This window comes from Carlito syrichta, unplaced genomic scaffold (assembly GCF_000164805.1).
Source record: "Carlito syrichta isolate Samal-C Ts95f unplaced genomic scaffold, Tarsius_syrichta-2.0.1 Scaffold311906, whole genome shotgun sequence".
Taxonomy (NCBI): Eukaryota; Metazoa; Chordata; class Mammalia; order Primates; family Tarsiidae; genus Carlito; species Carlito syrichta.
Window position 1 is genome coordinate 183,065 of NW_007256002.1, and position 25,052 is coordinate 208,116.

General features: G+C 50.1%; 1 protein-coding gene across 3 annotated transcripts in view; it reads left to right on the top strand.

Annotated features, from left to right (window-relative positions):
• Window positions 1-25,052, top strand: part of AMPD3 (adenosine monophosphate deaminase 3) — a 45,821-nt gene that overhangs the window by 19,660 nt on the left and 1,109 nt on the right. For all 3 annotated transcript variants that reach the window (XM_008069278.2, XM_008069279.2, XM_021718190.1), the window contains 11 exons: window positions 2,142-2,304; window positions 4,613-4,832; window positions 6,674-6,803; window positions 13,035-13,229; window positions 14,573-14,704; window positions 15,204-15,367; window positions 16,017-16,143; window positions 19,297-19,460; window positions 20,559-20,679; window positions 22,182-22,355; window positions 24,650-24,760. In XM_008069278.2, coding sequence (XP_008067469.1) covers window positions 2,142-2,304; window positions 4,613-4,832; window positions 6,674-6,803; window positions 13,035-13,229; window positions 14,573-14,704; window positions 15,204-15,367; window positions 16,017-16,143; window positions 19,297-19,460; window positions 20,559-20,679; window positions 22,182-22,355; window positions 24,650-24,760 — 1,701 coding nt within the window. The remainder of the gene's footprint in view (window positions 1-2,141; window positions 2,305-4,612; window positions 4,833-6,673; window positions 6,804-13,034; window positions 13,230-14,572; window positions 14,705-15,203; window positions 15,368-16,016; window positions 16,144-19,296; window positions 19,461-20,558; window positions 20,680-22,181; window positions 22,356-24,649; window positions 24,761-25,052) is intronic.

The following is a 25,052-nucleotide window of genomic DNA, read 5'->3' on the forward strand; positions in this document are numbered from 1 at the left end:
TTCAAGTAGCTGGAACTACAGGCGCGCGCTACACGCCCGGCTGATTTTTGATTATTGTAGAGATGAGGTCTCGCCAAGTTGCCCAGGCGGGTCACGAACCCACGGGCTCAGGCAATCCACTCACCTTAGCCTCCCAAAGGCGCGGGATTACAGCCTGAGCCACGTATTTATTCTTACATGTTTAAACTTCAGTCATCTTCAAAGCACTGTTTGATGTAATACACCTGTCAAGATGCTTTTTCCACTGCTCAGAACAGTTTTTGAACTCGTCAGTTTTGATGCCTTTTAGTGATTCTGCTGTTTTTTGTTTCACCTCTTCCACATCAGCAAAACATTTCCCTTTGAGAATTTTTTTCCATTGGGGGACACAAAGTTGCTTGGGGCAAGATTGGGTGAATAGGGAGGGTGGGGCAAGGGGTCATGCTGTATTTGGTCAAAACCTGCTGAACACTCTGCATGGTGTGGGCAGGTGCGCTTGTAAATCACCCATCATGAAATGGGCAAATGTGTTGCAAGAGCCTAAAAAAAAAATTAACCTCTCACAACAACGCTAACTGGTCTCCTGGTTCCAACGGGTTCCTAGAACATCTACTTAGTGAGGAAAGCCTGTATTACAAGGGGCCTGCCCCTCAAAGAATAATTCCAGTTTTTTGGGGGTCCTCCTTTGTATACTGACTTCCTCCCTCTGAGGATGGATTGGGGCCGGGGAGGGAGGAAGACAGAGTTTGAGCTGAATCTGTGATGATTTATTTAAATTGTGAGAAACCTGAAACAATTATGAAATATATTAATATTGTTAGCTCTGGAAAGTAGGTGCATGGATGTTTGTTACATTATCATCAGTGCTTGTTTGTATGCTTAAAACATCTCAAAGCTAAAAATGACTATTTTATTAAAGCAGTGGAGGAAACTTCTAGGCTCCAGCCCTCCCCACTCTGTGCTCCACCAGTGTGTTGTACCTCCCTCTACTGTGTCACTTATCCCCCACGTGACTGTCTGTTTAGCTACTTGTCTCCCCAAAACTCTCAGATGTCTACAATATGCATCCTTCCCAAACAGGCTACAGTCAATGAGCCCATGGCAAGGTGGGAATTTATCTCATTTATCTTTGAACACACGACAGCTCTGGGAAAGCAGAACATCCCTGGGCTTCAGGAATCAATCAGATTAGAGTTTGACTTTGAAACTAGCAAGTGATATATCCCCTCTGTGCTTCAGTTTTCCACTTGTAAAATGGGTGGCAGTGAGGAGCAAAATGAAATCTATGGAAAGCTTTGGCACCTAACAGATGACAACAGGGCTTGTTGACTGGGTGAGTTGGATGAGCCACCCATTTAATTGGAAGCCTGAGCTTGGCAAAGCAGCAGGCTGGGCACGCCGAAGTTACTTTTGTTTGGTTTTTACATCCAAAGGACCATGAATTTTCTCAACTGAAAATGACAGTATTCATCATCATCATCATCATTAGGGATAAGATTCAGGCTTTGTCCCTTCATGCACTGGGTGCAATAGCAAGTTTGTGGTTTAACCAGCAGCGTGTGAGGCTGGCCTCTGGGTGTGCAGTGGCCTCCTCCTTCTGTGTCTCCAGTGTAGGGGTCCCCAAGAGCACCCCCAGGCTTGGTGTTTTGCGAGGAGGACTCAGATGACTCAGCACTTAGCTGTACTTACAGCTCTGATTTATGACAGTGAAAGGATGCAGAGCAGATCAGCAAAGGAAAAAGGTATTTGGAGGATCCCAGGTGCAAGCTTCCAAGGGTCCTCCCCCATGGAGTCACCACAACATACTCAATACCTTCAGCATTGAATTGTGGCAACACCTGTGTGCAGCGTTGTTTACCAGGGAAGTGCCCTGGAGGTTCAGCATCTAAGGTTTTTCTTGGGACTGGTCACATAGCTGTATAGTACATCCCCAAATTCCAGACTCCCAGAGGGAAAGCAGGTGTCCAGAATAAATCATATTGTTTATACAAACAGTTTAGGTACAGTAAGCCACTTTTATTGGTCAGGGAATGGTGAAAGAACCTTCCTGAAAGCCCGGGTCCCAGATGCCCATCAAGGGCCAGCCCTGCAAGCCTATCTTCCTAAGGATGGCAGTCTCAGGCTTGTCGTGTGAACTCTTGTCTGCACACTTCCCTTCTCAGATCACTCTGGAGGACTATGAACAGGCCGCCAAGAGCCTGGCCAAGGCCCTGATGATCCGGGAGAAATATGCACGGCTTGCTTACCACCGCTTCCCACGGACCACAGCACAGTACCTGGGTCATCGGCGGGCTGACACTGCATCTCCAGAAGAGGGTCTCCCAGGTATGGAGTTCTGGCTAGGGGTCCCAAGTGTGGGCCTGGACCAAGAATTGGTCAGGGCTTTTTGCTGGCTGGATGTATTTTCCTGATGGTGTTCTAAGGGCAGAGTCCTTTTATTGGCTTCTCTTACTCTGATGCAAGGACTGATTCTGTGTGTACTGTGTGTCTCCTGTGAAATAATGTGTACTGTGTGCCTAACCCTGAAAAGAGCTGAGCTGTAGAATTTAAGAGAAAGTGATGAAAGACAGTCCTTGATCTGGGAGTTTGCCAGGAAGACAGGCAGTCTCATGTGGGATATTTAAAAGAACACGATCAGACAATAAGTGCTGAATTTGTGGTATGATGGGTCAGGGTGGGAGTAGGCATAGAAAGCTTGTTCCCAGGGCAGGGGAAGTAGGGCCTGGTGCCAAGCGCACCTGCATTTATATTTAGGCTCTGCCAATATCTTGGGACCCTGAGCAAGATGTTTATCCAAGCCTCACTTTCTCAATCTGTAAGATGGGAATGCTAATAATATGCATCTCCTAGGACTCTTGTGAGGATTGATCAGGAGAATGTATGTGAAGTACTTAGTGTGGTTCTGGCATCCAGTGAGTATTCAGCAAAGGGAAGTTACATTCATACAGCAGAATTCAGGGAAGGGGAGATCAGAGGGGCCAGATGGTTTCCTGGAGGAATCTGCTTGGCCTGGGAGGGTCCTAGGAACAGTAGCGGCTGAAGGTTAAGTAATATAAATGAGGGCAACCGGAAACCCTCTCTTGAAAGTTGGTAGTGGGGAGCAGATAAGGGTCTGGAGGTCTGCGCCAATGCTGGCTGTTCTTGGGTGTAGCTGGAATTTAAGAGAAAGTGATGAAAGACAGTCCCTGATCTGGGAGTTTGCCAGGAAGACAGGCAGTCTCATGTGGGATATTTAAAAGAACACGATCAGACAATAAATGCTGAATTTGTGCCAAGTTGTTCCCTGACTCTGGTTTTCTTGCAGCTTGAGTCCTGTACTTTGAGCATCTTGTTACCACCTGAAGCCCTTAGGGCCCATTTCCCTGTCAGTCAGAGTTTTGGCAAGGACAGGCAGGAATGATTGTCAAATGCATACTTTCAGGGTCCTGGGCATGAGTGTGGAGAGAAAGAGCACCCTCCGAGTGTGCAGGCTACAGCTTCACCGGGGCCTTCTACCTGTCTGCTTCTTGCAGACCACTGCACACATCAGGGACTCCCGAGCTGGCCTGTGGCCGTGTCTGGTGGGGGACAGAGTCTCTCTGCTTTGCCTCCTCTAGAGAGGCACTCCTTGCTCTGCTCTCGAGATGATCTGTTCCTTTTGAGCACTGATGGAGGGAGCCCAGGCAGGTCACCCCACTTTGGTGGCTTCCTTTGATAAGCAGTGGATATTGTATGACAGTGGCCAGTCTGCAGAGAACTGGAGCCCCCAGCTCTACAGTTACTTAGCATTGACTCATTGCTTGGCCAGAGACATTTTGTCAAGAGTCAGGAAAATTCATGAGGATAGTGAAAATAATGCCCTATAATTCATTTTGTGTAGTGCATTACAAAGGATTTTCCTGTACACACCACTGTAGCCCTCAATAACTTCTTAAGACTGGGGGCATTATCCTTAGATGAGGAGACAGGACCAGAGAAGTAAAGGGATTTGTATAGAGTCTCACAGCTGGGGATAACAAAGAGGCATTTTCTGCCTCTGGTTGGCTAGTTCAACCCATAACCGTGGGGAACAGATGGCTTTGTCACTGGCCTTCCCTGGGAGACAAGTTTCCTATCCTGTGCTCCTTTGGGGAGGGGCTGGCTTCTCTATCCAGTCCCTCGGCTGCCCTGGGCTCTGGAAGACGTGGGAAGACAGGGACAATTGTTCCTACCGGGCAGGCCCAGGTGCTGTCTGTTCTCTTCTTAGGAGAAGACACAGCTGCCCTTTTTAACATTCCTGGAGTCCCTGGAGGACAAGAAAACTGAAACTCATGTCAGTTAAATTTTAAAAAATTTGTTAAATTGCCAACTATGTGCCAGGGGCTGTTCTACATAGTGGAATTCAGCAGTGAACAGCACAACCAAAGTCTCTGTGTGCATGGAGCTTTCTTTCGAGTAGAGAAGACGTGTAATACCAGAGATAAAGAAGTGAAATTATTTTACATAGTGGTAAGTGCTAACGAGACAAAATGAGGCAGGGAAGAGGATGTGAGATATGGGGGCAGGTGAGGATGGGTGGAAGGCAGAATGGCTAGGGCAGGCCTCCATGTCTTTCGATCCCACGGGTGCTCACGGGGCCAGGGGTGCTTTGCCATCTCTCATTCTTGTTTTGCAGACTTCCACCCTCCCCCACTGCCCCAGGAAGACCCTTACTGCCTGGATGCTGCGCCCCCCAACCTGGGCTACTTGGTCCGCATGCAGGGGGGCATCCTGTTTGTGTATGACAACAAGAAGATGCTGGAGTGCCAGGAGCCCCACAGCCTGCCCTACCCGGACCTGGAGACCTACACGGTGGACATGAGCCACATCCTGGCTCTCATCACCGACGGCCCCACGTAAGCCTGCTCCCCCTGAGGCTGCCTCTCTGCATAGGCATTGCCGTAGGGAGGAGATAGGAAAGGCCCAAGCAGGTCGTCCCCTCTGCTCTGGGCTTTCCTGCACTGAAACCATCCCAGAAAGAGTGTGGTTTCTCCTTTCCTCCACGCTTTGTGAGATTCTGCAACGACTTTCCTTCATAGGCTGGCGTATTCTTAGAGTTGGCATTTCTGTTTGCTGGTGGCTGCCAGTGAACCTTAAAATGGCTGTCACCCCTTTTCCCAGGCAGGACAACAGCCTTTCACAGAGTTACCAGCCCAGGGCAGGACTGGACTTGGTAAGGAGTGATGAAGACTGTGGCTTCAGGCTCTGGAGGGGACTGTGAGGGAGCCTGGAGAACTTTGTGCCATGACCTCCATGATGTTTGTGGGCGTGGCTTGAGCTAGCCTCGCAGACAGTTGTCTTCCTGAACTTGCCCTTCACTTCTTGGTGGGCATTTGGGCTACTTAGCAATAGAGGTCAGCATGACTGGACCCTGAGAGCCTTGGAGTGGCTGTGTTGGGAGTGGGAGTCTGGGCAAGGGGGAGGGTGCTGGTCACACTGAGAACTTTCTCTCTGTTTTTGCTGGGAATGATGTGATACCAGTCTTCAAGGGAGGAGAGTGAGCCTGAGGCTGATGGGCAGTGTGGCTCTGATCCCAGGGAGAACTAAGATGTAGGAAGGGGCAGTTCTCAGGGGGCTCTCCTTTACCAGGTGTGTGAGCAGTGGCTGTCCGTCTGGGAGTTGTCATGGAGGATCCTGGGGGAGAGAGACTGGTTGAGATGACCTTTAAGCCTCCTTCTGACTCCGAGGCTCTCCTGTGCTCTGCCCTCGGGCTTGTCTGGGACAGACAATGGCCCTGTTGCAGGACCAGCAGTCACATCTAAGTGACTGGATACAAAGAGAACTGCTGTTTGTTTGGGAGGCTCAAGGAGCAGGGTAGCATGGATTGTGGTCGAAGGTTCTGTGTGGTTGTGGACTCAGGCATATGGCCAGGCGCCTGAGCTGGGTGTGGGTTGCCAGCTGGCCACAGTAGTAAGCACCCCCAGTCCCAGTGGCCTTTGCTGGCTGAGAAATCCTGGGCCTCTTCTCTGAGTTGATGGGAATCTGGCGTAATCAGTCCTTACAGAGATTTCTATCCCAGGAACAAACATCCCTACCTTCCTAATCTACCCATGAGGCAAAACATCTCCCTCTTATTGGGAAGCCTTTGAGTTGAGAAGTCCTCAGGTGTTGGGATTTGGGGCATGACCATTGGTCAGGGGGTGGTACCTCTGTACCCCAAGTGGGGTTGGTCATGCCTCATAGTTAGACTATGTTATCTGTCTTCTTGGCAACCACTTCCTTCTTCAAGGAATTAAAGGTGGCTGAGGATAGATGGGAAGAAAGAAGGGAGGGGACGAATGAGGGAGACTTTTGTTGAGTGTCCACTCTGCTCAGAGTCAGGCCCTCTCACAGGCAGAAACCTGTTTAACGCTCATTCCAACCTTGACTGGTACCATTTGATCTTCATTCACGGGAAGCGGAGGCTTGAAGTTTATTCCCTTATCTCCCAAAGCCAGAAGTCAAAGAACCCATATGAGGTCCTGAAGTCGGCTCTCTACTGTCCCATATCTTGGCTCTCCCCTCACTTCATAGAGTCCATGGATGTGGTTTAACAGTTCAGCAGAGTCTGTAGAAAGCTGGAACCTCCTCATTGCTCCCTGCTCTGTCCTGACCCTTCCAGCCAGGGTTGACCCCTGCAGATGCTAGAGGGCTCCAGAATGGAGAGCTCAAATTGACTTCTGCTCAACTGTGGTTTTTCCCCCTCTCCAACCTGCAGGAAAACCTATTGTCACCGGCGACTGAACTTTCTGGAATCCAAGTTCAGCCTTCATGAGATGTTAAATGAAATGTCTGAGTTCAAAGAGTTGAAGAGTAACCCCCACCGAGACTTCTATAACGTGAGAAAGGTGCGTTAGGGACCGGTGTTCAGAGCTACCTCTCCTGGTCCCCCTCCCTGGGCCAGAGCTACCTCTTCTGGTCCCCCTCCCTGGGCCAGTCTGGGGCTAGTTCCCTGTGAGAATGTCAGGGCTCCTGGCTAAAGATGGCCTTCCTTGGCCAAAAGGGCATGATACGGACTTGCAAAAGGAAGACAGGTGAGCTGCATGTGTGTTGGGCTGTACTCAGACAGCACTTGTATCACTCTAGGTGGAAACTTTTGTCCACATTGTGTATCTGAATCAGCCAGGTGTGGTGGTACATGCCTATAGTCCCAGCTACTTGGGAGGCTGAGGCAGAAGGATCGCTTGATCCCGGGAGGTCGAACCTTTGATGAGCCGTGATCATGCCACTGCACTCCAGCCTGGGTAACAGAGTGAGACTCCGACTCAAAAAAAAAAAAAAACCAACAAAAAAACACACACATTGTGTATCTGTTGGGATATGCTCTCTCTTGGAACACAGGGCACAGCCAGTTCATTGATCATAAATGTTGAGCACAGGCTACTTTTAGGGTAGGGAATGTGTGAGACTCATTATAGAGAGAAAAGGCTGTTAAGACCTTTTTGGACTTGAGAGTTTGTGGTTTTGTGTCTTTTGAGATTGAGTGGATTTAAAGAAAAGTCTCCAAATGCTCAGGTCTTGGCTTCTCTTCCACCCATTGAGTAGATGGCAGCCTTGGCCTGGGCTCCTGGCCGCCTCTGCCTGCAGGGGCTGCAGCAGAGGCAGATGTGAAGGTTAAATGGTCGAACTCCAGCATTTCCATTCTCTTCCACTGATGTAATGTACAGTGAGGCTGGTGTCAGTGTTAAGCATAGGACATCTGATGGCGAGCAAGAGTCACTTCCTGTCGACAGTAAGTGTTGTGACAGGATGACTTTCAGGGAGCAGTCGAGACTGAGCTAACCTAGAGAGTGAGTAGGAGTTAGCCAGGCAGAGGGTGGGGTAGGGGAATGAAAGTGGTGACCTTCCAGGTGGAGGGCACAGTAGTAGGTGCAAATGCCAGGAGGAAGGGAGTGGTACGAGAGTGTTCCGTGCACTCCTGTGATGTTAGCAGAGCAGCATGGCTGGAACTCAGGGGTCGGAAGAGGGGAGCGTTGACTTGTGGAGGGAGTGACACTGCAGAGACCTGGGAAGTTCTGGTCCATTCAGGGCAGTGGGTTTCTCGGGGAAGGCAGGGAGGTGGGCCGGGTAAGAAGATGTGAGCTAGGAAAGAAGCTCACAGGTGAAGGATGAGATTAGACTTTGCTCGCAGGAAGGATGGCCAAACCTGAGCTGAGTCACAGTCAGGTTGGCATCTCCATAGGGGCTTCTGTCCGGCTGGGGTCCCAGTGAGGGCTGCCCCTGCCTGAGGTCACCTCTGCTAAGGGAGTGTAGGCCAGGGAGGATGTGGCTTTTCTAGGGAAGACCAGCTCAGGCCTCCCTGACCTCCTGGCTGGCAGTACTCAGCTATGCAGATGGAAGCCCCTGCCTGGGAGGCCCTAAGATTCCCTCTTTTGTACGCCAGGGGATCAACATGGACTCCCACATGGATGGGATCAAGGGCTTTAGCTCACAGGCTCTGAGAGGCATATGGACGTGTCTTGGGGATTTCTAGGCGGAGGTGAAAGGTTATGTTTTAGACACCTTCTAACCTGGGCAGCCTGGTGTTTTCATCTCCAAGCACCATTTTTTCCCTTCTCTGTGAGCTTCAGGTGTTCAGACAGATGGGTGCCCTGTTACTATGTGAGCTCCCCTCAGCCCTGCCCAAAGCACCCTCCACACCCAGCACATGCCCAGGCCGGCGTCCAAGGCCACACCTGCCCAGCCCAGTGCAGCCCTGCCCTCTGCATACGTGAATGCTCTAGGTCGGCTGCTTCCTGCTGCCTGGGGCCAAGATGTCCTAGCTGACTGCGCTGGCTCTGACACTGTTTGCTTCTGAGGTGGGGCCCCAGTGGGCGTTCCTGGATCTACCAGCTGCTCTCTGTCCACGATGTGGGAAAGAGTCCTGGCATGGGGTTGTGGTTACATATCAGAGCCTGTTCTTAGGGTTCTGTCAGTCTTGGGGTTAATGTGCTCTTTGGACAGAGATGGCTTTGGCACCTGTATTATGACACAGTGGCTTATTCTTGGGCATCATAGTCAGTCCATAAACATGGGTCTGGGTCTGCTGTGGGTCAGGCCTGGGCTTGCCCCACCTGGATAAGTGGGAGACCTGTCTCCTGGGTGCTGACTGCTGTATGTTACCTTTCAAGCATCCATTGTGGAAAGGAGAGCTGGTTTTTTAAAACCCAGAATGGGCCGGAAGAGTGGGTGGCCTCCATATTTCTGATGTGGCTGTCATGTCACAGGGTCAGGGCTGGGCTGTGCCCTGAGGGCAGGAGCTGTGGCATGGCCATGGGTCTGTGTGGGTGGTGTCCATGAAAGCACTTGCGGTATCGCTGCAGGTGATGGTCTGTGACACCGTGTGACCCAACCAGCAAGACTGTGCAACAGAGATACTTGTTTTCTATTCAGAGCTAAGATCGAAGGGCTGAGTGTGGGGAGTTGGATAGGCAATATCCATCTTAATTGGTGTCATATCAAGGATAACAAATAAGGTTTATCTTTTGTTCCAAACCTGACCAGTAGGAAGTGGTTACCTGAGGCTACCCCTGAAGCTTAGTGAAAAGAGTGCTGCAATCCATTATTGATGTCTGCCATGAATGTGGAAATGGCATTAGCTTATTCCCAGGTATTGCCCAGCCCTGTTTGAAAACTCTACTATTTGTTTAGACCTGGATCTTGAATATAAAGGCAAGGAATGTACTTGAATTCTCTGGTGAATTAAAAATGCTGACTGCTAATGACCTTCAATTATTTTGTTCCTAAAATAATTACCTTTGCGATTCTGAAGTGTGGATTGGGTGCTTCCTGGATTGTCCAGTTGTTTTCCTCCTTTATCTTGTGACTCATGGGGGTAAGGACAGGCTGAACCCCCTGTGGTGTGTCATTGGTAAGCTAAAGGACACAACCAGAAAGCCTGGGATCTGCTGAGTCATGCCAAAGTATTTGCATCAAGCTGTGTCCAGCTAAGCTAAGCCGGGCTGACCTTCTCTCATGCATCCCACATGAACCCAGCCTTGTCCATGAGGTGCCTGAGCCTTTACATTGTGCTTTGGTGATGTTTTAGGTTTTGGTGCTTTGAATTGTTTTTGCTTCCCTGATGTCTAGTGGTCTGTTTTTCTGGTAGGAGTGGCTGGAAGTACCCTGATGAGTGAGTGACATGGGCTGGCTGGTATAATGCTCGCAACGGTCCAGTAGATCAAATGTCTGACTTGGCATGACACGGAGGTGTCCAGCCAGCTGTGCACAGCACTCCCTGCCCTGAGGTCAGTCGCCTCCTCACCCCAGCCCTGGCAGAGTGCCCAGTGGGCTGCAACAGGAACTCTGGAGTGTAGTCTGGTGGCTGGCAGCAACCTGGCCTGTGAGGCTGCTGTTGCTCTCCCTGGGAACTTCCTATAGGCCCACTGGGCTCATGGAAGGGGAGTCAGTGTGCCCACTGTGACTTTAGCTTAGCTGAGGCTTCATTTCTGGTGGCTGTCCTGTAAGTGAAGCACAATGAAAAAGGGAGAGTGAGGCTGGACGTGGTGGCTCTAGTCTGTAATCCCAGCACTTTGGGAGGCTGAGGTGGGAGGATTTCTTGAGGCCAGGAGTTTAAGAGTAGCCTGGGCAACACAATGAGATCCTGTCTCTACAAAAAATGTTCAAAAATTAGACAGGTGTGGTGGTACACTTCTGTAGTCCTAGTTTTGAAGAGGCTGAGGTAGGAGGTTCACTTGAGCCCGGGAGTTTGAGGCTGCAGTGAGCTATGATTGCACCACTGCACTTCAGTCTGGGGAACAGAATAAGATTCTGTCTCAAAATGAAATAAAATAAAATAAAGAAAAATAAAGGAAAGAGAAAGAAAAAGGGAGAGTGGGGATGAGGGGATGGGGAGATGTGTGGTGGGACCCAGGTAATATCAGCAGAACCTTCATCCTAAGATTAATGAAGAGTATTTTGGCCAGGTACAGTGGCTTACGCCTATAATCCCAGTACTTTGGGAGGCTGAGGCAGAAGGATCACTTGAAACCAGAAGATTGAGACTCATCTGGGCAACACAGGAAGACCTTGTCTCTATACAAATAAAATAAAATAAATTTAAAATAATTTTGTAACAAATTACATTAAAAAAATCCATTCTAGCTTCTGTGTGTGGTGAATGAATTGAACCAGAGCACAAGAAAAAAAGGATAAGACCAGTTAGGAGCTCACTGTGAATTCAGGTGTGAGAGCAAGTAGGTTTGGACTCACCTGTTGGCAGTGGGGCTGGAGAGCTGGTGCAGATTTGAGATCGATTTGGAAGGTAGAATTGATGGTACTGACCGGTGTTAGGGAGAGGAGGAAGAAGGCCCAGGAGGACTTCTAGTTTTCTAGCATGGACAGCTGCGTACGTGACACACCATTTCCTGGGATTTGGAAACCTGGTTTGGGCGGGGGCCAGAGATGGAGAATTCACTTCTGGATAGACTAAATTTGAATTTCCTTTGAGCTATCTAAGTGGAGATGTCAAATAGGCAGTTGTATGTACAATTCTGGAGCTTTTGGCTAGTGATATAAACTTGGGAGTTGGAATAATGAAGGTAATTAAATGCACAGAAATGGATCTGATCACCTTTGGAGGAAATATACCATGAGAGGACAGGAGGGCCCAGGATGAAGCCTGCAGAAAGCCCATGATCGAGAGGTCTGGAAGTGAGGATGAGCCGACTGAGGAGGCTGCAAAGGAGAGGCCAGTGATGCAAGGGGACAGTTTGGTGTTACAGGACTTGATACAGAGGACCTGAGAAATCCCATGAGGTGTTCCGAGATCCTGCTGGGCGCCTCTCTGGTGCCTTCTGCAAAGAAATGGCTTTCCCTGGTATTTAGGGAGAAGTCTAAGCTTCCTGAGTCATTCTGCTCTTTAGGATGGGCCTTGGGTCCCATAGCCTGGGTTCTCATGTTGGCTTAGGGTCAGTGGAGCTGCTTCTCCTTGGGATTTGGATGTCTTGGGGTGTGAGTGAGGTGTAACATGCCAAGGAAGGGTTGAGGGGTTGGCCTCTTCAGTCACCCCTCACTTGGCGGTTTGCTTTGGGAATGCTCTGGGGGCTCTGAGAGGCCAGTGGGAGGAGTAAGATTTTGTGGGACATTTGATGGGCCTTCAGGGTTCTCATTGGAACGATTAGAACCTATCATATCTGTTCATTCATTCATTCACTCAACCATTTGTTCAACAAATACTTCCTATCAGGCTCTGGGGTAGGGGTTGAAGACTTAGATGCATCAGGCATGGCCTCTGGCCATGAGAGGCTTGCAGGCTAGTGAAGGGGCAGACAGGACAATATTAGAGTGACTTAGGAGGATGTGGACAGCAGTGGGCATCAAGGCTGGGCAAGGGAGAGAGTGACCAGTGTGCTTGGGGGATCAGGGTTGGCATCCAAATGGAAGGTGAAGGAGGACTCTTAGTTTTCCAGCATGGACAGCTCGGTGCAGGACAACACCATTTCCTAGGAGTTGGGAACCTGGGAGACTGTCAGGTTTGGGATGGGGCCAGAGATGGAGAATTCATTTCTGGATAACTAAATTTAAATGCCTTTGAGCTATCCAAGTGGAGATGTCAAATAGGCAGCTGCATGTACAATTCTGGAACTGTCACAGAACATTTCCAGGTGGATGAGATTGGAGGGAAGGAAGGAAGGCATTCTAGGCTGAGGAGATGCATGGGCAAAGTGACAGGGTGTGGAGTAACTGGGTGCCTTTAGCAACTGGTTTGTCATGGCTGGAGCACAGAATGGGGTAGGGGCAAGGCAAGAGTTAAGGCTTGAAGTAAGCCCCAGATCCCGGGCTAAGGACTTGGTCTTTCTTTTGAGGCTGAAAGAGTCTATTGATCATTCATTAGCAGGAGAGGGGTCTGATCCAATCTACATTTGAGAAAGATCTCTGGATGCTGTAAGGAGATGGATTGAGCAGCAAGGCTGTGGGGAGACACCAGGTCCAAAGCCTGGAGGAGAAATGGGGAGAGGGGTCAGGCCTTGGTGGGGCTGCCTCCATGGCCTATGAAGTACTAAGGCAGGCTCTGGCCTCCAGATTGAGGGGTGGATATCCTAACTCTTGTTGCCTGGGGAGGTAGCCTGGCTCATGTGCCGGTGGGCTCTGTGTTCCAGGTGGACACGCACATCCATGCCGCTGCCTGCATGAACCAGAAGCATCTGCTGCGCTTCATCAAGCACACGTACCAGACGGAGCCCGACAGGACCGTGGCCGAGAAGCGGGGCCGCAAGATCACCCTGCGGCAGGTGTTCGACAGCCTGCATATGGACCCCTATGACCTCACTGTGGATTCGCTGGACGTCCATGCGGTGAGTGAACTTCTGTCCTGGTGCCACCAGCATAAAGCTGCCCTGGCTGGGGACTCAGCTCCTGGAAAGCTGCCACGATTGTGCCGCGGGAAGGCAGCTGTGGAAGAAGCATTTTCTCTTTTGGCCGTGGAGACTGTACGAGGTCATGTGATCTCAGAGGACAGCAGGTCTGGGGGCAGCCAGGGGTCGGGGTAGAAGGTGTGTGGCTTGGGGTCATACAGGTCTAAGTACTAATCCCACTCTTGCCTCTCAGGACTTGCGTGTTCTTAGGCGATTCACTCAAGCTTTTATTTCCTACTTACAATATGGTGATTGCCTGTGCTTTATTAACTTTACAGAGTTATTAAAACACTAAATGAGGGAGCAATTTCTGTAGAAAGCAGTATGGTAGTTTCTAAAAAACTTAAGTATCGAATGACCATATACTCCAGCAAATCCACTCCTAGGCCAAAATCATTGAAAGTAGAACTGTGAACAGCTGCTTACACACCAATGTTCACAGCAGAATTATTCACAAAAGGCAGAAACAGCCCAGGTATCTGTCAACAGACAAAGGGGTAAGCAAAATGTGGAAGATCCGTACAATAGAATATTATTCAGCCATATAAAGCAATAAGATACTGATACACACTACAGGTATGGATGAATCTTGAAGAAATTATACTAAATCAACGACGCCAGACATGAAAAGACAAATATTGTATGATCCCATGGATATAAGGTACCTAGATTAGGCAAATTCATAGAATAGAAAGGAGAATAGGGGTTACCAGGACCTGGGAAGAGGAAGGAATGGGAAGTTCCTGCTTAACAGGCACAGAGTTTCTGTTAGGGATGATGAAAACATTGTGGAGATGGGTTGTAGGGATGGTTGCACAACAGTGGGAATGTACTTAACACTACTGAACTGTACAATTAAAAATGGTTAAAGTTGTAAATTTTGTGTTATGTATGTTTCACCACGGTAAGAAAATGTTAAAAAAAACAAACAAAACATTGGGTGATATAATGTGTGGAAAGCACTTTATGGAGTCTAAGTGGTGACAGGGTACACCTTATTATTGATTGTTCAGTAGTCTAGCATTTTCTGCTCACTAAGCCAGCATGGCCCTAGCTGTGACACCTTGGAGATGAGGCCCTGCTACTCCTTCCCTGAGGGTCTCACCAAAGGCTGAATGAGCAAGGACCTATGGTCCTGGCCCTCAGGAATTTCCAAGATTTCATGCAGAAGACGTCTTTTGATGTGGCCACACAGAAGGCCACCTTATAAAGGTTTGGAGAGGCGACTGTGCATGGTGGCAGTAGAAAAATGTGTTGACCTGGAGTGGTCTCCTCCCTGTCAGGGCCGGCAGACATTCCACCGCTTTGACAAGTTCAACTCCAAATACAACCCCGTGGGGGCCAGTGAGCTGCGTGACCTGTATTTGAAAACTGAAAACTACCTGGGAGGAGAGTACTTTGCTCGAATGGTCAAGGTGAGTGAGCCCTTAGCCTCTCCAAGGCCTCTCAGAAGCCTGACGGCATCTGCCTTCAAAGGGATGTGTGGCCTCCTGTCCCCTTCCCCTCTCTCTCCCACCATCAGTTCAGGCAGGGCTGAGGTGCCCAGGTGCCTCATGCTGTGGCCCTGGCTGTCAACTCCAGAGCACAGACGGGCCGGTGCTGCAGGGAGGAGGAGAGAGGGTATCTGCCCAGGCTGGCTGCTCTGTCTCTCTGTAGCCTGAACTTAGCTGGGTGCAGGTAGCCTCATGGGTGGATGCTTCTGTGGCCAGCCTGGTTCTGGAGTGTGAAGGTGCAGACCCAAGGCCTTCATCCAGGGGGAGCCTCTCTTAACGCTGAGTAAATAGATCAGCCCTTCCAGCCTGGGAGCAGGTGGCTGAGGGAGCCGCCGGACCCAGCTGGTGATGGGGGCTGGGGTAGGGGTCTCTCGTGTAGTTGGGATGCTCTTGCGCTGACCCAAGCTCTTCTTGGTGCTAGGAAGTGGCCCGGGAGCTGGAGGAGAGCAAGTATCAGTATTCAGAGCCGCGGCTCTCCATCTACGGCCGCAGTCCCGAGGAGTGGCCCAACCTGGCCCGCTGGTTCATCCAGCACAAGGTCTACTCACCCAACATGCGCTGGATCATCCAGGTGCCCCGCATCTAGTAAGTGAGGTGGCCTCGCGTCTGCCCCCTGCCCTCTGGAGTTGACACCCTGCCCTGTGTGGGCTGCCGAGGCTGCATGGTTGAGCATGGTGCCAGCTTAGGGTTGCCCTTATCAGGAATTTTTCCATAGGAAGGAGTGATTGGCAAAGATGTCCTTGTGGCACTTAAACTCTTGTTCTTTGAAAAATACGTATGTACAAAGGCCTCGGGGAAGCTACCACCCCTATCTTTTTCTAATTGAGGGTGGAGGATGGATAGTCCTTTTGGTGAGCTGTATGGGGTGACCTGGTAGTGGCCTCCCTGGCTGTTACTCAGACTGCTGTCCTTTCCAGGTGACTGGCCCCAGGATGGGCTGGGTCATGTGGTTTAGGGTAACTGAGCCGAGTAGCAGAGAGTTGGGATCACTGGAAATCTGAGGACTCATCTCTTGGCCCCTTGGTCAGCCTGAATTCTACCACCCCACTCCTACAAGTGATCTGATGGCCTAGTGTTGCAGACATTGCTGGGAGCAGAGGGGAAAGGAAGGATCTATTGAGGTTGCGTCTGACTCGACTCCGGGTATTTAATGGGGACACAGGCTGGCTGAGGAAGTGACTGGGCATGGGGGCTGTGGGGTCTACCTAATAAGTGAGTCTTCGCTATCCCCCAGTGACATATTCAGGTCAAAGAAGCTGCTGCCAAACTTTGGGAAGATGCTGGAAAACATCTTCCTGCCCCTTTTCAAGGCCACAATCGACCCCCAAGATCACCGAGAGCTTCACCTCTTCCTTAAATACGTAAGTGTGGGTGGTGTCCCAGGCAAGGCTCACAGAGGCAGGGAGTGAGTGGATTCCGTGTGGGTTGGGTCAGGTTTTCTCCTTGCCCTTCAACATGGCTTCTCATGTCATCCGTGTGCCCCAGGCATGGGGTTGCCAATCCCAAAGGGCTGAATTTCTTTTTCTTTTTTCTTTTCCCTCCCGAGCTGGAGTCTTACTCTGTTGCTCAAGCTGGAGTGCAGTGGCATGCTCATGACCCCAGCATCTATCTGCTGGGCATCTATCTGCTGGGCTCAGGCAATCCTTCTGCCTCAGTCTTCTAAGTAGCTGGAACTACAGGCATGCACTACCACGCCCAGCTAATTTTTTGATTTATTGTAGCTATGAGGTCTTGCCAAGTTGCCCAGGCTGTTCTTGAACTTGTGGACTCGGGCAATTCCCAAAGATCTGGGATTACAGGCTTGAGCCACTGCGCCTGGTCTAGAGGCTGAATTTCTAAAGCAAAGGAGTCTCTCCCAGGGAGGGGAAGTCCCTTTCTCAAAGGCAATCCTGGGAGCCAGGCAGTGGTGGTGGCCATGGCCTGGAGCAGACTGTGCCCCAGGTAGTGGTAGGCAAAGACTGGAGACTCGGTTCCCGGCCAGGCGGGTCTGGAAAGACTGAATCCAGTAAAAGCAGCACCAATCAGCAGTCTCAGGTCTTTAGAAATGAATTTCAACTCTCCTGCTTTTACCTAGAAACAAACATCCTCACACCATATTTGGTTAAGTACAATAAGCCCCACAAAATAGGTTTCCCTTCTACGTTTGCTTAGTTGTAGGGGAGTAAGAAAAGCAACAGGGGAGAGACTTAACCAGGAAGGGGGTAAGGGGGCAGGAGCTGGCCCCTTCCTCTGGATGTCCCAAATAAAGGGGATATCAGACAGGGAGGAGCGAGGTCAGTAGCCAGTGGAGGTGATGGAATGGTTTTTGACGGGGGGACTGAGGGTTGAGGCACAGGGGCGGGATGGCTGAGTCTGTATATGTTAGGGGGCTGTGCAGAAAGTGTTTGGACAAGTTGAGGGACATCATCAAATATATGTTTTAGACAAACACCATTCCTGTTGTTGTGTGCAGAATGGCCTGGAATGGAAGGTAGCTGGAGGTGGGGGAGGGGTGAGAGGAGAGGGGGCCAGGTGAGAGGCAGGGCCTGCTCCAGCCCTGGAGGCACGAGGGAAGTGTTGACCTGGGTTGCTGCCTGGCCTGGCTATACACCACTGCGGGATCTCACCTGAACCTCACGATGACCCGTTATGGTCACCATTTTGTTGTTAACAATAAGCAGAATGATGATGTGCTTGTGTGCTAGACGCTGTGTTAAGTGCTCTCCGTGGATTAGCTCATTTAATCCCCGCAGCAGCCCTGTGAAGCTACTTGTTCCAATGTGCACACAGAGACCAAAATAAGTAGATTCCAAAACAGAGTGGCAGACTGGAATGTGTGTCCAGACAGTCTGACTCCAGGGCATGTGGCCTGAGCCCCTGTTCTATGGTGCCTCCCAGGGAGGCAAAGTGAGGTGTGTAGCAGCTGCCGCCCCGTGACCCTGAGCAGGGCTTGGCGAGAAGCGGTGGTGTAGGCCTGGCAGGACCTGGGCAGAGACCAAAGGAGGCATGAGGGAGGAGTCTGGATTGCCTTCCAGATGCCTGGCCTTGTAGGAGCGTGGACAGGGCACTGTTCAGAGGCCACTGCCAACAATGGGGACAGAGCAGACTTGGAGAGGAGGAAGAGGAGGAAAAGGAGTTGGGGTTTGGACATGTTTTGTGCCTGAGTCATGGGAGATGCGGTGGTGAGGTCCTGCATTTGTTGGATGGAATTAGCCCCATGCCAGGCCCCAGAACGTTCTGGTGAAATATGAGGCTAGAGCACTGAACAGAGCTCAAGGTCTTCCCTGGCCCTCGGGCCTGTCCAGTACATGCTTAGAGCTGTAACAGGGATGCTGTCATTTCCTATAACATGTAAGGTAGCATGTGACATGTAAGGCTCTGTGTCAGGGAAGATTCTGGCCAAGACTCCTCATGGTGCTGTGCTCTTCTGGGATCCTACTGCCCAATTAGGAAGAGGAGAGGCTGGCAGACCTGGCTGGGCTTGGGCTGGGAGCCCTCCAGTTCTGGCCAGTTATGGAGTGAGGTAGACAATCTCTCTCTTGTTTGGTATTCAGAGGCCCCTTCCCAAAGCACTGCTGTGGCTGAGTAGGAGGGAGACAGCCACCTCCCCTCTGTGCTGGCTGAGGGCCCAGGTGCTCCATAGGTACATGCTTGGTCTGGGCTTGACCTCTGGGATCAGCCAGAAGACTCTGGCAACTCAGATGGGGCCCCCCAAGGCCATAAATGGGTCCCAGCTGAGGTGTAACTGCAGGGGAAGGGTAGGTGTTTCCTGAGGCTCCTGGGGCCCAGCTCAGAGGACAGTTCCTGGTGGGGATGGGAGAGCAGAGCTGCCCCCAGGAATCAGGGCATAGCCTGGCAGGACCCTTTTGGTCTGGTTGTGAGGCCTCTGGCTGGTTGCTCCTGGCCGCGCCTGGACATGCCCCAGAATGTCCCCACAGAGCTCATGTGGGATCAGAGCTGGTAGTCTCTCTTGCACAACTTCCTTAATTGCTTTGGTCCTGTTTTACTCAACTGTAAAACGGGGCTGACAGCCAACCCCACCCTCACGTGTTGCTCTGAGTATTAAATTAACTGACATGTACTCAGTGCTTTGTATAATAGGTGCATGACGTATAGTAGGTCCCCTTCCCCCTCACAGCTTGTCACTGCTGCTGATGGCAGTGGGTGCTGCACCCTACGGCGCTGGCCTGGGCCCAGCAGAGGGACGGGCAGTGAGTGTGGCTGCTTCATCCTTCACTTGGCCTGGACGGAGTGTTCCCCTCTGTCACCGCTACCACGTGGTGGGCTCAGCACGCTCCTGTGTGATCTATGGGCACCTCTGGAAGCTCTGAAGGGGCTGACCCTGGTGCTGCACTTGCTCCCATCCCTGGGAGAAATGTGGCCCTAGCCAGGCCATGGGGTCCCTAGCCGAGGGGCGAGTCTGAGGACCTTGACTCCCAGGCCTTTGGCAGCTTGCTCCAGGCCCTGGGGAGTTGAGCTGAGCCTGAGCCCTGGTGCTGCCTTGGCTTGATGCTCAAGCACCCCCTTCCTGCCAGGTGACAGGGTTTGACAGCGTGGATGACGAGTCCAAGCACAGCGACCACATGTTCTCGGACAAGAGCCCCAGCCCGGACATCTGGACCAGTGAGCAGAACCCGCCCTACAGCTACTACCTGTACTATATGTATGCCAACATCATGGTGCTCAACAACCTCCGCAGGTGTGTGAGGCCAGCCCCCGGCACATGCTTTTGTTCATGTGTTAGTGCACGCACATGCACATGCATGGGATCCTTGTGTCCTCATGCGCTTGGACCTACACTCACGTCCATGTGTCCACATGCCTTCCCGGCATACTACACAGGACATGTCTCCACATGATCACACACATGCAGACATGCCCAGCATAACTCGCATGCCCTTACAGACACATTTCATATACAGGACACAACGCGGACACACCCCACACGTGGACACAAACATGTTCATCTGTACATACTCCATGTGTTGCCCGTAGATCCCTGAGACAACAGAAACACAGAGTATGCCAACAACACACACGCATGTTCACTTACTACCACGCCAATACATTCACACATGCGTGTATTCTTTCAACAAATGATTGTACCTGCCATGGGATAGGCACCAACCTAGACACTGGACATATCACAGGGAACATGGATGTGCACAGGCTCACACTGATTCACACACAGACGGGCACATGTGGGCAGGAGTCGGCTGCCCAGGGAAGCAGGACACTGAGCCATTCCCTCCCTTGTAAGCCTTGCATCCTGCCTGCTCTGCTGCTGGGCCTTGGGGCCTCACTAGCTCTGCCTAGCTCTGTGCTAGTTTGTGGGTGTGGAGGTTTGAGTGGGGCCCGGACTGGAAGAAATGGCCTGTGGGGTGGGGATAGTCCTAGGCTGGGCTTTTGGAGGTGGGAGCTCTGATTCTGTCTTTGCCACTGATCTGCTCAGGGGTGTGGAATGCAGGCTTCATTCTCGGAGTTTGCCTAGATGGTTTCTTATGGACTTCTTGCTCTGGAGGTCTATAAAGGGGGACACAGGTCTGGTGAGGAGGTAGAGGAAGGTGGCTGGAGGTCAGGGCGGGGTCTCTTTCTTTCACCAGACCCCTCTCTGCCCCTAGGGTCTGGGGCCTGGGTCTCTGCATTTCAGGAGAGGTGCCTGGGTCTCTGCATCCAGGGTGCACTGGGTCAGCCATGCTGACTGTCCTGCCTGGAGTTAGCTTTGAGCTGGGAGTGCAGGCCCCAGGCAGAGCAAACCAGGGGCCCTGCCTGATCCGGGGTCTCCCTTCTCTTGCAGGGAACGCGGCCTGAGCACGTTCCTGTTCCGGCCGCACTGTGGGGAGGCTGGCTCCATCACCCACCTGGTGTCTGCCTTCTTAACTGCCGACAACATTTCCCACGGGCTGCTCCTTAAGAAGGTAACCAGGTTGCTCATGGGGGCCTGCCCTGCAGTGACTCCTGTCCTGGGCTCCTGTCCACCTCGCAGGCTTGGCAAGGGATGCCACAGGCTGGGGCCCTTTTCTGTGCTGGGAGGTCTGTGGTCATCTTGGTTTCATGTTTAATTACGAAAAATTAAATAATCAAACTCATCACAGTTTAAGTCTCCAAAAAAGAAAAAAACCAACCCTTATTGCTATTACTGTAATAGAAACAGCCATTATTCGCTTTTTTTTTGGAGTTTGAGTCTCACTCTGTTGCCTAGGCTGGAATGCAGTGGCACAATAATGGCTCACTGCAGCCTCAACCTTCTGAGCTCAGGAGATGCTTCTGCCTTGGCCTCCCGAGTAGCTGGGACTACAGGCGCATGCTGCCATACCTGGCTAATTTTTTGTAGAGACGAGGTCTTGCTATGTTGCCCAGGGTGGTATCATTAGCTTTTTAGTATTTCTAATGTCTGTCTTTTTTCCTGAGCATATTTGTAATGTGCCTGTTATTATAATGGACACAGCCTTGTGGTTGTATGACAAGCATCTTTCAGTGCTGCAGCAACAAACATGCTCCTCATTCCAAAGGCTGTTGTTGGATGAAGAAGGGTCTGCCACTTGGTCTGTCATTGACTCAACCAGACCCCACCTGTTGGACACACAGATTGATTCCTCTTTTCACTGGTGTGGATGATGCTAGCCTGAGCTCTGTACACGTGATCTTCTCCCTGTTTTGGATAAATACTCCCCTGCCCTGGTCCAGGCGAGGTATAACCTTGGGCCCCATTTCTGGGTGGGGTAGGTGGGGCAGGTGCTATATCAGGAAACCCTCTCTACCCCAGTCAGGTCTGCCCCTTCACATCCCTTCAGGGATTGTCTTCCAGGAGCTGGAGTGTTTGCAGTCTCAACCTGACTGGAGTCAAAGTAACAAAACACAGTCTGGCGCCAGCACTTTGGGAGGCCAAGGTGGGAGGATCACTTGAGCCCATGAGTTTAAGACCGGCCTGGGCAATATAGCAAGACCTCATCTGTACAAAAATAAAAAAACTAAATTACAAAAATAATAAAATAAAAATGAAATATTAAAAACAATACAAAGTAACAAAACAAAAGGGGGACGTTCTCCTGGACGGCCCGGCCAGGTGGGCGAGGGGACCCAAGATGGAGGTTGAGGTCAGCTGCCCTTCCTGCTCTGAGCTGTGCCTTCGGTCTAGAGCAGGAGCGAGCACTTCCAGCAGTGGGTGGGGCAGGCACCAGGGAGGGCTGGGCAGGTGATGTAGGAATGAGGTGAGCCCACAGGTGGGAAAGGGCCACAGTGGGTCTGGGTGTCCTGGCTTCGGGGAACTTGGGCTGGGTGGAGGACTGTGTAGACACTGCCTAGACCCCTGGCTTCCAGCGATGAATGCTTCTTCCCTCCCTGTCTCCCTCCTCTGCCCATCCCTTTTCCCACCTCCCCTCCCTGGCACTGGTCACATGATTTGGCGGTTCTTTTGCAGAGTCCCGTACTGCAGTATCTCTACTACCTTGCTCAGATCCCCATTGCCATGTCTCCTCTTAGCAACAATAGTCTATTCCTCGAATACTCCAAGAACCCTCTCAGAGAATTCCTGCACAAGGGCCTGCACGTTTCTCTCTCCACTGATGACCCCATGCAGTTTCACTACACGAAGGTGAGGACTTTGGGGTGAGGACAGTGGTGCCTCAGCAGGCACCCGTCGTAGGCTGTCCTCTCACTGCAGGGACCTGAGTTTATGGCTCAGTTCTGCTTTTGGGGTGGGGTTGGTGGTCCAGTGAAGCCACAAGGAGAGGGACAAGCGTTCCTCTGGGAGCCTTCTATTTGGGGCCCTTGAATCCTTGAAGGCCCAAGTTAATATCTCTGTCTTTCTCTATTTTCCCTCTAACATTTTATAGCTCTGTGACCTTGGCAAAGTTATTAGACCTATTGAATTCCTCTTCATCTGTAAAATGGAGATAAAATTTTCTCTACCACTACCTTATTGTGAGGATTCATTAAGATCATGCATTGACGGGTCTAATACGGTTTTTTCACATTGCATGTATTCAAAAGAGTATCTACCTTCTAAACTAATGCGGTTATTATTATTACACGTTGGATTGCTGAGAAAGGTGGTGTCATGCATGGGAAACAGCCACAAGTGGGCCTGGCACATGTTGATGGTGTTGACAAGACCAGCCACTGTTTAGCAAAAATGGAAGCACCAGAGTCTTCTAGGGCAGAGACTCCCCAACCTCTTGGTTTCTAGACCCCTTTATACTCTTAAGTATTGAGGCCTCCAAAGAGCTGTTGTTTATGTGGGTTATACCTTTTTGATATTTACCATGTTAGAAACTAATGAGAAATTTCAAAATATGTATTAACTCATTTAAAAATAACATTAACAAACCTATCCAATGTTACATAATAGCAATTTTTCCTGAAAGATAACAGTATTTCTCAAAGAACAAAGGGAAAAAAAAAAGAGCAGACTGATTTTGTTTTCATTTTTATGTCTCTTTAATATCTCTTACTTAACTCATTTGCGATTGCTGACGTGAATTTACGTCATTCCAAATTCTGTTCCTGGTTGCTGCTGACGTGAATTTATGTTTTTGCAAATACTGTTTCTGAATGCTGCAGTGTTGTTATATGTATGTGTTATTATATTCTGCTTGAAAATGAATTGGGAGGCAAAGAGAAAGTTAATTGAGATAATAATTTGATATCAACTTCGAACGTTGTTATTTACATAGTTGGTAAAAGTTGCGAGTTGGTCATTATTTTGTTGTGATTAGTGTTGTATACTTGTATTTTGATATTTCAGGGTTTTCATACTTCAACATTAAAAATAATTTACCATACCTATGGAAAATGAAGAAATATATGCTGATGAGATTTCTGAGGTCGAAGGTGAATCCAGTGAACTTATTAGTGATAGTGAGACAGATAGTGATGTAATGATGCAATGTAAATAGAGAAATATATATATGTATATAATATATATTCAGTCTATAATCTGAATAAAAATACAAAGTATTGAATGCCAGTCAGAGTGGTATCTAAGGCAAATACTGGCTATGTCTGCAACTTTCAGCTGTATTGTGAAAAAGGTGACAATTTAGAAAAGACCATTTCACTTGTGCTTATTGACAGAAGTTTGCGGCAACCAGCTTCAGATTTTATTTTCACCTGCTCTCAGTATTAGGAAAGTGAAAATTTGCCAATTGCGAATGTGTTCATAGAAGCCAGCTGGATTCTCATATCTGCTTCTGCATCCAATTTGTTGTTTTTATCAAAGTATGTATAAAAAAATAATCTTGCTTCACAAAGATACATGATTAGAAAAGGGAAGACCTTTCAAAAGGAATTCCTGGACCATACTTTGAGAACCATTGTGCTAGGCTGCAGAGGCAGTACGGGTGGGGAAGAAGCAATGGTAGGGCTGGTGATCACAGAAGAGGAAGCAGAACTGCAGCTCAATCAAACCCAAATTCCTTGGGGATCACATTATCTTACCTCCTATGTTATGACCATTCCTCATTCTTTTTAATGTTCCATGTATGTTCTTAGTGCTTTACTCATCTTAACTCTTTGGGGACAATCTTAAGAAAATGCTGTATTAAATAAAAAGCAAAGCCAGAAAGCAGGTACTGAAAATAGCGTGACTAGAGGGTTGTGACAGGAAAGCAGAGACTGGCATCCTTGGTGACTGGCACAGGGCTTCGAACATGAGGGGCTCCCGGTGCTGGTCAATGGACACACGTGGATGTGTGTCTCTCTTGGATGACCTGTGACTTCACACAAAAAAGACCTCGGGCCTTTAGAATTTAAGGCAGGATGTTGGATGATCCAGGTGCCAGTTAATAAAGAAAAACAAAACCTGCAGTGCCTGGCTTTGGGAGTGTGTGCAACCTTGAAACGGCTGTTCTCCCATCTAATCCCCGTGCCTTTTGGGGAGGGCTCTAGGAAGCACTCATGGAAGAATACGCCATCGCGGCTCAAGTGTGGAAGCTGAGCACGTGCGACCTGTGTGAGATCGCCAGGAACAGTGTGCTGCAGAGCGGCCTGTCACATCAGGTAAGTGTGTGCGGTGGTGCTGCCTCGGTCCCTCCCTGACTTTCCACAAGCCGCCATGACTGCTGACTGACTGTGTGCCAGGTGCAGAGCAAGCAGGGCCTCTGGCTCTGATGCCCAGGCTCTGGGACAGAATCCTTGGGAGCCTTCAGAGTTTTCGCGGCCGCTCCGTCACCTTTTTGAGACCTCTGCACCTCCCTGGAGAGGACTTCCCTGATCACCCATTCTACAGTAGCCACGTGCTTGCCATCTTCTTTGTCTCCTGTTTTTCTTCCACATGGTTATCACCACTGAC